The 16,035-nt window shown below is 53.4% G+C and overlaps 1 protein-coding gene across 1 annotated transcript; it reads right to left on the bottom strand.

The window, feature by feature from the left end:
* Nucleotides 1–9,090: 9,090 nt before the first annotated feature.
* On the bottom strand, nt 9,091–14,382 carry LOC128783300 (uncharacterized). The gene is made up of 14 exons (XM_053933957.1): nt 14,141–14,382; nt 13,724–13,788; nt 13,131–13,279; nt 12,661–12,808; nt 12,228–12,415; nt 12,003–12,140; nt 11,613–11,727; nt 11,299–11,439; nt 10,928–11,104; nt 10,639–10,794; nt 10,378–10,479; nt 10,029–10,131; nt 9,700–9,756; nt 9,091–9,409 (listed from the first exon to the last, which is right to left on the bottom strand). Exons 1-14 carry the CDS (start codon nt 14,259–14,261, stop codon nt 9,210–9,212), a joined length of 1,860 nt encoding a protein of 619 aa, XP_053789932.1. The 5' UTR covers nt 14,262–14,382; the 3' UTR covers nt 9,091–9,209.
* Between the last annotated feature and the right edge of the window lie 1,653 nt (nt 14,383–16,035).

The raw sequence follows: 16,035 nt of genomic DNA, 5'->3' as shown, positions 1-16,035 counted from the left end.
CCGCCTCAGGAATTTCTTCTATTTCTGCTGCTTCAGGCACTGCTTCCATATCTCTGGCTTCTCTTGAAGGGGGGATCAGTTACTTTTTCTAATTTTTGACCAGCTGCAGCAGACTCTGATGGGGCAACCTCCTCTTTTTGTGATGGATTATTTAGCAACTCTTGCAAATTAGAGCAAACAGGGGCAGAGATTCCTTTCATGGGGACCTTTCCAACTCCAAAAATGTTAGCGAGATGTGACGGCTTGGAAGGAACTTGTTGCTTTGCTCCACTCACATCACCTCCCAAATCCTCAATGGCTGCGGCAGCTACCTTTTTCTCAGCTTTCATAATCTCTGATGTATTGGTGATAGATTTCCAAGTAACTCCTAACTCCCTTGCTTCTTTTCCATTTTTTCCACCTTCTATCCTGATGTCCCGGAGGTAGTTTCCTACCTCTTACCATTCAGATTCACTAAAGAGCAGGGCAGGTTCAGAAAGCTTTCCTTTTTTTTACATGCCCATTTTATTAGGGCTATTACTTCTTCTTCTTTGGTGTCCTCACCTCTCTTTGAGAGGATAGTTGTCAGTAATTTAACTGACGTCTAATTCCATCCTGGTCTTACCTTGGCAGGGGCTTGATCGGCCGCTCAAGCTCCGGACTCTGCTCTTGCATTTGCCTACCAGGCCTCTCCTGCCTCCAGCTCTCCGGCTCCCAAATCAGGTGCTTACCTGATGTTTGGGAGCCTTCCGCATTTAAGCGATCTGCATTTAAGCAAAGGAGTCCCTGTTCATGGTGCCAGTATGAAGAGGGTTCCACGGAGAGCCGGCCGGAGTAATGACACTCAAACCACTATGGCTACATGTCCTCCTCCTTTATGGTCTAATTTATCCATATTTTATTCCTTATTGCCTTACATCATACAATAGCTAATTAACATTCATTGGTTAAGGTCATATGATTACATCTACAAGTCACTTATTGATTGGCTGTTATACTACAAGCGTCTGATCAGGTTATAGTACGTGACAGTTTTCAGCATCCAGCATAGACTATTGTATTGATACAAAGCTTATTGTCTTTCCAAGGAGGTCCTAAATTCTTCTCAAGTAACTAAAGTATCTCCGTAATCTGCAGGCCAGGGTTGTCCAGTTCCTGCAAAGAAATGCCATCAAGGATATCATGCCCTTGTTCCATGAGAAATTCCTCTACATTTCTCGAATGTCACACAGCTGGTCTCTAATGTCACAGCCTGTTCTGTGATGTCATAGCCTGCTCTGTGATGTCAGACCTCTGCCCTGTGATGTCACAGCTGACTCTGTGATGTCACAGAGACAGCCAATGATACCATAGTTGTGTGATGACCTCACATAACCCACTCTGTGATGTCATATCCCACTCTGTGACCTCACGTTCCCAGATGATAAATTGTCTCCACCTGCTGAGCACACACAATGCTCGTTCTGCAAAACCCCGGGCCTATGGAAAGCACACAATGCCCATTGTGTGAGAAGGGGAACTGAAATTCACCAGCCTCAGTGTCCTGCCAGCTCAGCCAGGCTGACAGGAACATTGGGGTCCACGACCACCAGGGACCACCAGAGAGACCCCCCAGGACAGAAGAAGGCATGCAAAAAATGGGAGGGGAAATGTGTGTCGTAATCTCCCCCAGATTGTGGTGACTCCGGGTGGTGGTAAAGTCTCTCCTCCCACCCGTGCCTTCAAAGAAAGACTCAGTAGTCTTCAGTCGTCTGGTCTCAAGGCAGTTTATTGCATGTTATCTCAAGGCACTCAGACTTCCTGCCATTCTCCCTGACTCCTTCTCCCTCTGCGTCTCTCTCCGTCTCCCTTCATCTTCGTCTCTCTGTCTCCCTTCGTCTTCGTCTCTCCGGCCCAAGGGGCTGATGCCATCTTTTATATTACACATTACGTATTAAATGTTTATTAAATGTTCCCCAATGCCTATTACCTATATTGAACAGTGGCTTTCTACTCTAAACCAATCTGTAAGTGCCAACATCACCAAGAACATGGGGAATAGGAAGGAGAAAGAAGGAGGACAGGGCACGCCCAAATCCCTCCATCTTAGAACTTCTGTCCCCCATGTACAAAACTCAGACCTCTCTGTACAAGGCCTAAAATCCCCCTGTACAGCACTCAAAAATCCTACCTTTTGCTTTGTGATTACTTCTATTATAATATCTAAACTTTTGTGATTTCTTGTTCTCCCTGCAAAGTTGGTAAATTGTTCCATGGGTCAAACTCAAAACCACAGGGGTTTCTGGCTGCCTGCTAGGGTCTCAGAGGCTTCTGCCCTGGAGCCGGAACATCCAAGAGTGTCTGAGGGACACCTTGGGTTCCGACATCTCCCCCTCCTGTTTGCACTAAGAAGACCTGCCTTGCCACTTTGTCCATGACCCGCCGAATGCATAGAAAAATGCACGGCAGAACAAGCAGAAGAACTAGAAATCCTGTAAGGATATAAAATGCTATCTTCAAAAGCTCCCTCCACAATGGTGAGAGACTAAAAAGGTTGATGAAGTCATCCCCCCAGGATCCTGCAACCTTTTGCAATTTGCTGATGCTGTTTTGCATTTGTTTTATATTTTCATGGATAGATTTCGAGTGAGCAGACAAGTTCATGCAGCACATCCCCTCAAATTCTTCACACCCATGTCCATGTGATAGCAGCAAATAATCAATTGCCGCCCTGTTCTGAAGCGTTGCTTGTCTCGCGCTGTCGATATCTGTTAACATGTCGCTCAGTGCAGAAGAAATGGCAGGAGTGTGTTTGCTCAGCCAACACGCCATGTGGTCCAATTGTGTCAAGGCCACCCCCAATGCTGCTTGGGGTGAGAAAATTGCTACTGCAATTCTCCGAGCCTTGTTTCAGGTATAAACCTCATCATCACAATTTGGGCTATATTGTTCAATGGATCTTATTTCCCTGCGTGACTGTTTCCTCAAAGTTTTCAAATTGGGTGTTATCAATGAGAGTTCTCCAATGCTGCATGGACCGCCCCTGATTTTTGCAGGGATAACAGGCCAAATTCTGTCCCCACAAATCAAGAAAATTCCTTTTGGTAAAACGGCTGGATTCTGGAGGGATAGTTTGCTCATCATCTTGGTGTAATTGCACCAGGATGATGCATTTCTGTAAAAGAGCTGGTTTGGAGTGACATCTATCGTGTGGTTATCTGTCTCTGTCACTCCCGATGGGTTGAATATGATGCAAAATTTCATTCTTGTTGACCCAAAGATGTCCAATTCCTGGGGTTCGAAATGAGCCACAGGAAGGAACTGTGTCCAAACATGCCATCCTTCCACAGGATCCGAAAAAGATTTCAGAACCTTTGGAGGGATGTTCTTTGGGATCGGCCATTCCTTCACCGGCACACCTACCAAACATGTCGAGAATGGTTTCCCTGGCCTTGAATGAGTCAGACAAATGCTGTCCAGACCTGCTGCCTTTGCCAAAGTTTCCCACACATTTCCCTTTGGCTGTCTCATGGGAAAATGTGCCCTATTGCCCATGGCAACAGGCAAAAGAATGAAGCACATGAACACTATCTGTCTGAACCCCATGCTCATGTCCTCACTCTCTGTGAGAAACCTTGCAGTGCAGCAACACCCGAATGACACTCGAGTCCCAAGAAGAACCCCAAGTCTCTGAGTTGTCAATCGTTGTCTGATGAGATGTTTGCAGCGCCGTTGTCTGCCTTCGTTTGCGTGCCTGTCTCTTTGCTTCTTGGATCTGTGTCCGCTTGCGTCTGCACCCGGTAAGGTTTCACGTGCCTTGCTGACACCCACTTCAGCCCTCACCCTGTGGAGACACAAGCGAAACCCTTGCCCCAAGTGATTAATGTGAATGGGCCTTCCATTTGTCCTGTCTCTGGGTTTCGGATCAAAACTAAAGGATTTTCCCTTAGTTTTGCTTGTGTGTTGTTCGTGAGGTGTCTGATAATTGGTGGAGTGGGCTCTGAGAAAGAGCCATTTAAAAAATTCAACACATACAGAGCTTTGTTCAACCGCATATAAGGTGTTGCACCTGCCTCCCCCCTTTTCTGTTTATCCAAAAGGGATTTCAGGGTATGATGTGTTCTTTCGATGATTGCTTGACCTGTGGGAGAATGAGGAATTCTGAAAATGTGTTTGACTCCCCATTTTTTTAAGAATCTGTCAAGAACTTTGCCTGTGTAGGTTGGTCCATTATCTGTTTTTATTTCTTGTGGCACCCCTAATGATGCAAATGCTTGTAAAAAGTGTCTGCAGGCATGTTCTGAGGTTTCCCCTGTATGTAATGATGCAAAAATTGCCCCTGAGAATGTGTCAACTGAAACATGGATGTTTTTGAGCCACCCAAAAGATGGGTATTTTGTGACATCAGTTTGCCACAGCTGGAGACTTTGCAATCCTCTTGGATTGACTGCTCCTGTGGATGCAGGTGGCTGCACAAGTTGGCAATCTGGGCAAGCACTGATGATTTCCTTCGCTTGGCTTTTTGAAAGGCGAAAGGATTCCATCAATGCTTGAGCATTTTGATGGAAGAATGCATGGCTCAATTTTGCTTGCTCGAAAATGTCTGGCAGTGTCTGCGAGATGGACGTTGTGAGCTTGTCTGCGCGAGCATTCCCTTCTGCTAAAAACCCTGGAAGTGAGGAATGCGCCCTGATGTGTGTAACAAAGTATTTGTGTTCCCTATTTTCTAGGATTGTTCTCATGCATGATAAATATGAATATAAAATTTCGTTATCTGTGTGCTTCAAAAGTGATCCCTCCAATCGTTTGACCACATTCGCAACATATGCTGAATCTGTGATCAGATTGAGAGGTTCCGGAAACAACTGAAAAGCCCTGACCACTGCTGCCAATTCTACAATTTGTGGTGAACCCTGCACTGTCTTGATGTCTGATTCCCATTCCTCTGTTTTTGGGTTTTGCCATGTGATCACTGATTTGTGAGTTTTTCCTGAACTATCAGTGAACACTGTCACCCCTTCCACTGGTCCCTGACTTATTTTTGCTTTTTCTCTAAAACTTATTTTTGCATTTAGCATTCTGTGAGGTGGGAAATGATCTGGGCAAACCCCTGGATACCCTAACAACGCAATGGAAATATCTTGTGAGTTTTGCATTGCCCATTCAAAATAATCTTTCTTCAAAGGTAAATGAATGATTGAGAAATCTCTGCCTGACATTGTCAGCAACCTTGTCCTTGCTTTGATGATGATCTGAGCCATCATCTCCAAGTCTGTGAGAATTGTTTTTGAGGGCCTGTAAGCTAAAAAAACCCACTCTATCATCAGAAGAGGGTCTCCTTGAGATGAATCCCATTGAAAAATCAACCCATGCAGTTGTGCTGTTTCCCCCAACACCGCCAAATGGAAAGGCAGCGATTCCGCAAAGCGATGTGCCTGTCTCTGTTGAATCATATCTGTGATCTTTTCAAGATCTTTCCGTGCTTCAGGCGTGAGAGTTCTGGGAGATCTGATGTTGTTGTCCCCTCTCAGGAGATCGAGCAGTGACAAAAAGTCATCATTTGTGATTCCCAAGATCGGTCTCATCCAGTTGATCTCCCCCAAAAGCTGTTGCAAGTCCTGCAGATTGGTGACTTTTGTGTTGATCTCCAGTTTTTGTGGCCTTATTGTTTGCTTTGTGATCCTCCGTCCCAGATATTTCCAAGGTGCAATTTCTTGTATTTTTGAGGCACTAATTTCCATTCCTGCTTTTTGAACCTCTGCGATCACACAGTTGCAGACTCTCTGCACCTCCTGTTTTGTTGGTGCCGTGATGAGCAAATCATCCATGTAATGAACGATTTTTGTTTTCGGATGTTTCTCCCGTGCTGGACGCAAAACTTGAGCCACATACCATTGACAGATGGTCGGAGAATTTTTGAGACCCTGTGGAAGAACGGTCCAATGGTACCTTTGCAGGGGTTCCTCCCTGTTGAAACTTGGGACGGAAAATGCAAAACGTGGAGCATCATCTGGATGGAGTGGAATGCTGAAAAAGCAGTCCTTGAGATCGATGATGACAAGCAACCAATCATCCAATGATCTCTCGGGATCATTGAGAGAGATGGAAGTCCCAGCTGGAGTGGCCCCATATCTTAGATGACCTCATTGATCTTCCTGAGATCGTGAAGCAGTCTCCAAGATCCTGAAGTTTTCTTGTGAATGACAAACACTGGGGAATTCCATGGGCTATTTGTTGGTTTGATGTGTCCCTTCTGCAGCTGTTCCTGGACTAACTTTTTCAATGCACTCAATTTCTTTCGTTCAAGGGGCCACTGATCCACCCAAACAGGATCATTGGTTTTCCAAGTCAATTTCAGAGTGGTGAGTGCCACAGTGACCCCCGTTAAAAATCCAATTCCAATCTCGGTCCCCACTGTGCTAAGAGGTCTCTTCCCCACACTGTGATGAGTTTTTGCACAATGAAAGGACGAATGATTGCTGTTTTTCGTCCTGGACCTTTGATAACGAATGCGTTCTCACTCTGCATGCATAGGGAACTTCCTCTTATGCCTGTGAGAGAACCCAAAGGTGCAACCAAGTCCCATTCCTGGGGCCAAAAGATGTATGAAATGACTGTGACATCTGCCCCTGTGTCAAGCATCCCTGTAATGACGACTGTTTTTTCGTTACAAGTCAACTGACAGGTAATAAAAATAAAAAATAAATAAAAAGCAAAGAATTACGGACGTCCGGATGCTCTCGGGCACTTAAGCCACGACAAGCATGCCTTGTGAACAAAGAAATCACCTTAAAAACAATAGCCTGTTGCATATACAAAACACTTCATGATTATGCATATATTTTATTTAAAACAAGAAATTCGTCTGGTACTTGCTAAAAAGTTTCTATTAATCCCCAGGCGCCTTCGAGTCTAAGTCAGGCTTGAAGAAGTTCGTTTCTGTTGATAAGGAAAGCCATAAATTCCTCTCCTCTGGAAAATTTAGGGGTTTCTGAAATTGTTATCTTTGTGCGAAGAATTCCTTGATTATCTCATCTCTTTCTTGAGCTAGTTAAAAAGGATCTTACATAGTATACTTTCTATTTTAACATTGTGTTATAACCTAAAAATACATTCAACACACTACTTGAGATAATTAATACAGCATAACTTTCCAACATTACACATATAATATTCATTGTAACTATTGCGTAAAGCCAATCATAAAATATGCATTTTTCACACAGCCAAAAAGGAATGAAGAGTGGGACAGACAAACCATCCTGGGGAGGTCCAGGCATTCAGCTGGGACTGTGGAGAGTTTGGTCCTTGCCAATGGGATGTGTGTCCCCAAGCGCAATCTCCTGGCCTGCAGGAGAGTCTCGCTCACCTGCCAAAGCAGAAAGCTCAGGGCTGTGCTCGGAATGGGCTTGTCTGATGCAAAGATGTCAGAGCAATGTGAGGGCAGAGCCAGCCCAGCTGTGCCCAAGGCGTGGCTGCTCTGGGCTCTGCCAGGGCTCTGCTGGAGCTCAGCACCGGGCCCCAGTCAGCCAAAGAAGAAATGGTGTGACCTGCAGCACAGACTTGCTTGAGCATTTCAGCAACACAGCTCAAGTTTGCAGAGTGTACACCTCCAAGGGAAAACATGCCACCACCCAAAAATTAAACTTGTTCAATAGCTTCTGAAATGAAATCAATCTGGGATGACCCCAAATGCCATTTTTCAGCTTGCTCAAGCTGTAGCTCAGGCCTTTGCTGAACAATTCTCTCCCCCACCTGCCTTTTACTTCCCAACTGCTCCCTCTTTTCCCCCAGTGAGTTCCCAGCACTGTTGCCTTCCTTGATGCGCCTCACCACGAGGAAGGCCGAGCCCCTGGCTTAGGGACTCATCCTGTCACTGGCTGAGGAGCAGCAATGTCTCAGAGGTCTGGTTGGATTTTAGTGGCATTCAGAGCTGCTCTCCAGCCCTCCGCTCTCCTCACTGCTGAGCTCCCACTCCCTTTTCCTTGTCCTTTCAGCAGGGTGAGCTCTGTGAATCCCCTTGGGCCTCCCCACTCTTCCCAGCCCATGCACCCACCTCAGTTAGGCTGAAGCTGCAGCTTCTCTGTCTCCTCTGGCACACCAGTCCAGTCCCCTGTGCGGGGAGCCCCAGCCCCAGAGCGCAGCACCCAACAGTGCCGTCCGGGCTGGAGCAGCTGCCCTGCAGCCCTGGCTTGGCTCTTGGTGGCAAGGGAATGCTCCCTGTTTGCAGCTGTCCCTGCAGGATGGCCCCAGGGCAGAGCCCAGCTCCCACTGCAGCCCTGAAGCTTGGGGCAGACAGTGGTCCCAGAGCTGAGGTTCATGGGGAGCACCCGCAGCTGTGCCTGGCACTCTGTTGCCGTGTGTCACAGTGCAGGCTGCCTTGTACTGGCTGAATGGACCAGCCCCTGCTTTGACTGACAGGGGCCTCGCCCATCACATCTCTCCCAAGGCTGCAGGCATTTCACAGGCCAGAATCTGAAGGGGCGCAGAGATCAGACCAGTGAAATTATCCAGACTGGCTTTTTCAAAGGCCCTTTAGAAGGAAGGGCTTGAGCACAAACGCTCTCTGTTTGCCCCATGAACATCGGGCTGAGTGGCCTCTTTGGCTCCAACCCACTTTCCTCCTCGAGCCAACGTTACCCACTGCCTCCCACATCCCCCCCGTGCCTTCCCACTGCCTTGTCCTGTCAGGGCTTTCGCAGCCCCTCATCCCTTGGTGGCCCCATCCCCTCAGGGTCTCCCTCAGCCCGGCCAACCTGCCCGGCAGCAGCGCCGCAGCCCCACAGGAGTTCCCGAGGAGCCCCATCCAGAGGCACCTCGGAGCCCTCAGCAATGCAGCCAGCAACACACGGGCAGGAGGACACAGATGGCGGTTCCTGCCTGGGACAGGGCTTGTGGCCATCTCCAGGCACCGGTCTCACAGGGATCCCTGGAACTCCCGCCCCTGCCCACCGGCTCTGTTGGCAGCACAAAGGCTTCAGCAGAACCACCAAAGGCCAAGGGGCTTCTGGCCATTTTCCCTGCAAGCCTGCACGTGCCTGGGCAGCTTTCTGAGCCCAGGCACCCTTTGCTCCCTCTTCCCCTATGCCCTGCAGAGCCTGGGCAGCAAAAGAAAGATCCTGGGAGGCTGTCTATTATAACACATCCTAGATTTATATCCTACAGAAAAGCAAAAACAACGAAAGAACAATCTTGAAGAAATTAAACACTCCTGCTGGCTCAGGTGGCCCCAGCAGACAGAGCCTCTGGGATCAGCACTCTGCACAGCTCCGGCAGCGCAGCCAGCCGAGCCCCAAGAGACGAGGCCGTGTCCTCCATGCCCTGCGGAGCTGATCATGCAGGCTGTCCAAGAGGGAATATCCAGCTCTCTCTACTGCCTGGAGGATGTACAATGTTTGAATTGCCAGGCTTCCAACGGCGACGCTGATGTCATTTGCCGTGCCTTCAAGGGCTGAAAGAGAGAGCAACAGAGCCATGGTCAGATCCCGGATCTGAGGGGACCCGAGGAGACCTCCCTGCCAGGGCCATCCCAGCTGGCTCCGGCCACGGCCAGCAGGGAATAAGGGACAAATGGGATCAGCCCGAAGCTGCTGGCCACGAATCCCCCAGGTGGCCCTGAAATCTCCGTGTGCTCTGCCCACGCCGCCCCTCGTCCGCACAGGGAGCAGAGCCCTGCGCAGCCGGGGCACGGCTTGCAGCTCCCCCGCCAGCCCCCGCTGACAGCCCGCTGCCCTCACTCACCCTCACAGATGAGCTGGAGCTCTTCCTTCTTCCCCCTCAGCTGCCGCCCGGCCATCCCTGCCAACACAGAGCCTGTCACGGCCCAGCGGCACAGCTCCCTGCCAGCGGCGCTGCCAGCCCTGTGGCCACACGGCCTCCTGGCCCGGCAGGGCTCAGCCGGGCCCGTGCCGCACGCTGCCGCCCAAGGGCACGGCTGCGAGAGGGCGGCAGCAGCGCCCAGGCCAGCCGGGGCTCCACCCCGCCGGGCCCGGATGGCGCTGCCGGGGCAGCAGGCGGGGCTGGGGCCGAGCTGCGGCGGGGCGGGGAGGGAGCCCGGGCTCGCGGCTCACCCAGGAACCTGATGGCCGCCTCTCGCAGGGGCTCCTCTGGGCTCTCCAGGTAGGGCATGGCCTGGCGCAGGTGCTCGGCCGCTCTGCTGCTGTCGTCTGCCAGCTGGAGAGAGCGGCAGGAGGGAAGGCTTGGCGCTGGCTCAGCCCCTGGACCGGGCACTCCCTGCGCCCAGCCCCAGCCTCCCCTGCCCGCACCGCCGTGAGCTCGGGCCCACAGGAGCCTGGAGAAGAGCCCGCGCCGCCTCTGGCTGCAGCAGCGGGCAGGGGCACAGCTGCCAGCCCCGCACACTGAGCACCGCGCTCAGGGGGATTCTCCAGCCTGAGGCTGGCACTTCCAGACCATCCTTACCAGGCACTCGGTGAACTTCCACAGCTTCTTCTTCTTCACCACTTTTTCCAGATCCCTCCTCTTCAGGAACTGGGCCACACAAAGCAGCGTTTCCTGAGAAGCCTGGAGAGCAGCAGAGACGCGGAGATGGCCCCACAGCCCAGGGCGCAGGACCTGTGTCCCTGTGCCAAGGCCTGGAGGAGGCTGCAGCCCAGCAGGCGCCAGGGCAGGAGGCAGCTGAGCCACCTCCCAGGGGGACAGCAGCAGCCCACGAGTCCTCACCTGTGCCACACGCCCATCCTCATCATGGCAGTGGAAGAAGAGTGGCAGCAGGCTCTGGCGCGCGTGTGTCTTCAGGGCCTTTTTGTCCTTTTGCAGTGGAAGAGACAGCAATGTTTGGAAGAGCAGGATGGAGAGCAGCTGCACCTGGCTATTGTCCTGTATGAAAGGAAGAAAAAAAGACCTGAGCATCGGCTGCACGGGGCTCAGCTTGGCTCAGGCCTGGAAATCCACAGGGCACAAAGTGTCCGGGCAGCAGCCAGTGGCTGTGGCTGGAGGCAGTGAGCCTTACGTGGTCAAAGAGTGGCAGGAGCGCCTCAACCAGCCGCAGTGCAATGGAGCTGCCTATCAGCATGTCCTTGTCCCGGGAGATAAAGCTGAGGAGCGTGACTGTCATGCTAACTATCTCTCCATCTGCGTTGCACAGGAGCTCCACAAGACTTTCAGTCAGGCTCCCCATTTTTTCACTCTGTGCGGAACACAAGTTTGTGAAACGCCACCCTGTTGCCGCAGGGCCTAGAGGCCAAAGGGCTGTTGCGGAGCACTTGGGCAGCTGAAGCAGGAGGCAGGAGAGCTGGGAGCAGCTGCCCCAGCGCCTAAAGCCCAGCAAAGCCCAAGCGACTGCATTCCCGAGCGCAGCCTCAGCCGCTGCCCCCTTCTCACCATCGAGGGATTGTCAATGAGCTTGAGAAGGGCCCTGAGCGCCAGGCGACGCCTGTCCCTGCACTTGCTGTGCAGGTGCCTTGACAAGATTTGCAGGACTCTGTTAGCACTGCCTCCACTCAAGTTCAGGCACTCGAGGACCTGAAAGGCACAGGGCAGTGACAGGGGACCCGGCCGGCAGGAGCCCAGAACCGCACAGGGCTGGGCCCAGGCAGCAGCACAGGGCGCGGGCACCCGTCCCAGGCAGCTGCGGCTACGAGAGGGCAGAGAGCTGGGAGGCAGCTGAGCGAGGCAGCGCTGGCCATCAGGCTCACCTCCACAAGGAACGCCAGGGCGGGCAGCTCCCAGCGTGGCTCCAGTGTGCTGAGCAGCTGGAGCAGGTAGCGAGCGATCCGGGAGCACAAGGGGATGGAGACACGGGATATCTCCCTGGCAGGAGAAAAAGTAACCAAGACTTTGGGCCGGGGGACAAACCTCTCCCAGGACAGAATCACATAGGTCTGGTCTTTCCCCAGCATCCTGCAAGGGGCCCTGGGCTATTTGGGAGGCAGCTCCTTGTGGGTACCCTCCTCTGCCAGCCTTTTCCAGTCTGCTTGGCTGTGCCTCGGTGACAAGGCCCTCTGGCCCACGACCACTGGGACTGTGTGGGTCACCCTGGGCACAGAGCACAAATGTCAGAGGCAGCGGGGAGAAGGGGGTCTCACCTGGCCAGCAGACCCACGGCATAGTGGTGGGTGTCAGCACACAGCAGCGTGTCCCAGCCACGCTTGCGTTCCATTGCCAGCACCACATCCTCGTGCTCCATTTGGCAGAGCAGGGACTTCAGGGTCCGCACTGCAAACCTGCGTGCAGAGCAAAGCCCAGGTAACACTGGGAGCACTGGCTCCTGCCCAGGGATGTGGCAGGGACAGAGGAGTGGGATGGAGTACCTGTTGGGGCTGGTGGCAAGGCCGTATTGCTGCTGGCATCCCTTCCAGAAGGTATCGACCTCCTCTGGCATATCCAGAGTGCTGAAGAACACTTGGAAGAGCAGATGCACAAGTAGGTGGGGGAAATACACCGTCACCATCTGTGGGACACAGGGCACCTGGAGGATCTTCCACATCACCAGAGTTGCCTGCAAAGGACAAAGCCCCCCGAGACAGCGCTCAGTGCCGAGGTGTCCGTGTGGCAGGGCCCGAGCACGGGAGGGAGAGGCCCGGAGAGACGCAGGGGGAGCAGCGGGCCTGGTGCCCCTGAAGCTGCCCCGAGGCCAGGTTTCAGCCCAGCGCCTGAGGCAGGGAGATGCAGTGGGGCAAGGAGGATGGAGAGCTGCTGGGCAGGTGGCCTTGGGACCAGCAAAGGCCAGTTGCAGAAACTCACAGCCAGGACAAAGACACCCGTTTTGTCCCCATCAGAGGTGAACGTGCTGTGCTCTGGCCAACTCCCCAGCACATCGAGGAGCATCAGCTGCACTGGCTCGGCAGTCCTGGGCGAGCACATGATGCTCTTCCACATGGTGAAAGCAGCTCTGCGGGGTTAGAGCTCTGTCTCAGAGGGGTCTGGGACACAGCACCGTGGCCTGGGCAGCAGCGGGGACCTGAGCTGGCTGCCGGCTCTGCCTCTGCCCACTGCCCCTCGCCAGCAGCACCCAGGCAGCCCAGGCCTGTGGGGACAGGCCCCTGAGGGGCAGCGAGGGAGCATGGCAGCAGGCTCGGGGGCTGAGGTGCCAGGGCTGGCAAAGGGAGCAGCCAGAGGGCCCTGGGGACTCTCTGTTGGTCAGACACCTGGCACAGGCTGTACAGGCTGATGGGCTGGGGAGCCCTGAGCCCTCTGGGCAGGTGGCCCCATACCTGTCACAGGATGGGGCCACACACAGGAGTGTCATTACTACATCACCAGGCTGTTCTTCGGTGAGATCCAGCAGGGCCCTGTTCAGTCTCTGCTCAGCAAACTGATTGTCCATGAGCCACTGGTGGATGTACCTCACCATGGCGGGCACCTGGAGAAGGCACGGGGAAACTTGGAAAGCTGCCAGAGGGAGGAATGTCCCCAGCTTCCCCAGAGGAGTGCTTCCCTTCCCACCACACTGCCATGGCCTCAAAGGCTTCCAGTGACCAGCGGGCGTGGCTTGGGAGGCCAAGCAATTCCTGGGAGGATCAAACCCTCAAACCATAGGCTGCTTATTTGCTTTGGATTGCAAAACCCGCCCTCTATGAGCATATCCAGCAGGGCAGCAGAGGTCTTGGTTTTGAAGGTGTGTGAATATGCTCTGAGCCCTTTGCCCATGGTGCTGGTCTCTTCCTCCTGAATCCTCTTGATGAATTTGCAAAAAAGGTGTAGGAGAAGGGCAGGAAGCCAGGGATGTTCCATGGAATGCTCCAAGCACAGTGCTCGGCTGAGCGGTGACAGCAGGCCCAGCCCAGGTGGGGATGGCTGCAGGTACCTCCACTGTTCTGCGGAAGAGGCCACGGGCAGGGTCCTGCTCTTGTGTGCGGTCCACGGCTGCATCTGGCAAAGAGCGAGCGCAGCCAGAGCTGAGGGGCTGCGGGAGAGGCCGGAGAACACAGCCCAGCCCTGAGCTCCCCAGGCAGGGACAGCCCCGGGATGCCCCAGGGGATGGAGCACGGCCGCTGCGGGGTGTCTGCCCGGCCCCCCTTCTGTCCTGTCCGTGGGCATGTCCCCAGGGGATGGGATGGGATGGGATGGGATGGGATGGGATGGGATGGGATGGGATGGGATGGGATGGGATGGGATGCCTTGGGATGGGATGGGATGGGATGCCGTGGGATGCCATGGGATGGGATGGAATGGTGCCAATCTGGCTGCAGGCACCAACCCTAAGCCCAGCTCTGCCACTCACCCTCCTGTAGAGTCTTGAACCGCACCACCTCTTTGATCTCCTCTATTGGGGCAGCTCCAGGGCCTTCTTCCTCCTCCTGCACCCAGGCCAGCTTGGGCCCTCTCAGGGATCTCTGCTCCATGGCAGTGACTGGATTTGAGGCTACTTGCAGGAGAGATGCCTCGGAAAAGCTCGAGTCAGCGAGTCCTGCAGTCGTGCCTGGAAGGCACCTTCAAGAGAGAAGCCTCAGGAAGGCTACAGGACAGCAAGTCCTGCACTCTGGTCTTGAGCGTTCCTGACCACAAGGACAGGAGACTCCAGTCAAGGATTGATTGTGGTCAGGCCTCGAGGGCACCGGTGGCAGGGATGGGAGATGCCTCCGGGGCACCGAGTCCCACGGTCTGCCCTCAAGGGCACCTGCAGAAGAGAAGCCTCGGGAAGGCCACAGGTCACCAAGTCCTGTGGTCTGGCCTCGAGGTCAGCTGCAGGAATAACGCCTGGGAAAAGCTCCGGGTCAGACACGAACGAGTGCGCTGTGCGGGGGCTCCTCACGGCACCGCTCTGTCCCGTCCTGTCCCGTCGCGTGCTCCAAGCACTCTGGCGTGGTCTTGTCACCGCCAGCTCCTATGTCACCCTGTGTCACAAAGGGCCCTTGGACACGCTGTCCTGTTCCATGACACGGTGACCACGCAGCACCGTGTCACAAAGGGCCCCTGCACACACTGCCCCCTGCCCTGGGGCCGCCCCAGGCCCACCCAAAGTGGCCCAGGTTGGAAGGAATTCCTCACCCCAAGTGTCTAAGACAGCCCGACAGGGTCTTTAGGAACGGCTGAAACCATCAGCAAACGCTGCCCTGCTCTGCGGGCTCAGGGCAGCAGAAGGAGGCCCCAGGGCTGCCGACGCAGCTGTGCTGGGAAGGGCACGGGGCCTTCCACAGAAGCTGGCACGGCCTCCTTGGGACACGTCCCGGCTGGTGGCCATCTTAAACCCGCGGGTGTGACACAGACAAGGAACGTGTGGGCCACAGCACCAATGCTGCTCGGACCCCTGGGGCCCGGGGAGCGCTGACATCAGCAGGTGTGGCAGAGTCCCTGCCCAAGCAGACCTGCCACCCCCCGGGCCCTGGCAGCTCTGGTGCCCTTCTCCTGCCCCAGAGACCTGTGCCCGTGGGGGGCTTCTGTGCCAGAGGGAGCCAAAGCCCACGTGCATTGGGGGCTGCGCTCCTGCCTGCAGGGGCTCTTGGCAGGAGCACCTGGAGCAACTGCTGGCAACACTTGGTTGCTGTCAGAAGCTCTTACTCCATGCTGAAATTATTTTCTCATTGAAGTTCTTGCCTTCAGCATGTTCTCTTGGGATCTAACTCAATAATGTATATGGATTGGGCACTACTGGGTGTCTTGCAATAGTCCTCTTATTTACTTCTCTTAAATCCCGAACCAGTCTATACTTTCCTTCAGCCTTCTTAACAGCCAATATGGGGGTATTATGTGGGGACATGCATGGTTCCAGGATACCTTTCTTTAATAAATGTTCAACCACCGGTACCAATCCCCTCCTTCCCTCTGGTGATGTAGGATACTGCCTCACCTGTATGGGAGGAGTGTCTTTGTGCATCTCTACTTTTATTGGTGGAATATCCAAATACACATATTTTCCTTCCTCTTCCCACACCTTGGGGTAAATCTCTTTGATGTCACTTTGGGTTAACCTCATGAGTCTAACCACCATTTTCCCTTTTTCTGGTATAATTCCCACCCCCAGCAGGACTTGTAAATCTCTTCCTAATAGGTTGGTTTCCAGGTTAGGCAAATAAATTATATCTGCTATACATTGCCTTGAATTTCCCTCTATTTTTACCTTTTCAATAATTGATGCTCTAAATGGTTTTCCTTCTGCCCCTAATATTTCACATGTTT

This window comes from Vidua chalybeata, unplaced genomic scaffold (assembly GCF_026979565.1).
Source record: "Vidua chalybeata isolate OUT-0048 unplaced genomic scaffold, bVidCha1 merged haplotype W_reject_6, whole genome shotgun sequence".
NCBI classification, from domain to species: Eukaryota; Metazoa; Chordata; class Aves; order Passeriformes; family Viduidae; genus Vidua; species Vidua chalybeata.
The sequence above is the reverse complement of the archived record's forward strand: the minus strand, read 5'-3'. Positions and strand labels throughout refer to the sequence as shown.

Excerpts from the sequence above, each read along its gene's own strand:
- LOC128783300 (XM_053933957.1), bottom strand. The coding sequence starts at position 14,261 with ATGGAGCAGAGATCCCTGAGAGGGCCCAAGCTGGCCTGGGTGCAGGAG. Across the intron at positions 12,416-12,660 it reads CGGGTGTCTTTGTCCTGGCT|GCAACTCTGGTGATGTGGAA; the intron begins GTGAGTTTCTGC and ends TGTCCTTTGCAG. Across the intron at positions 10,795-10,927 it reads TCCTGCCACTCTTTGACCAC|GACAATAGCCAGGTGCAGCT; the intron begins GTAAGGCTCACT and ends CCTTTCATACAG.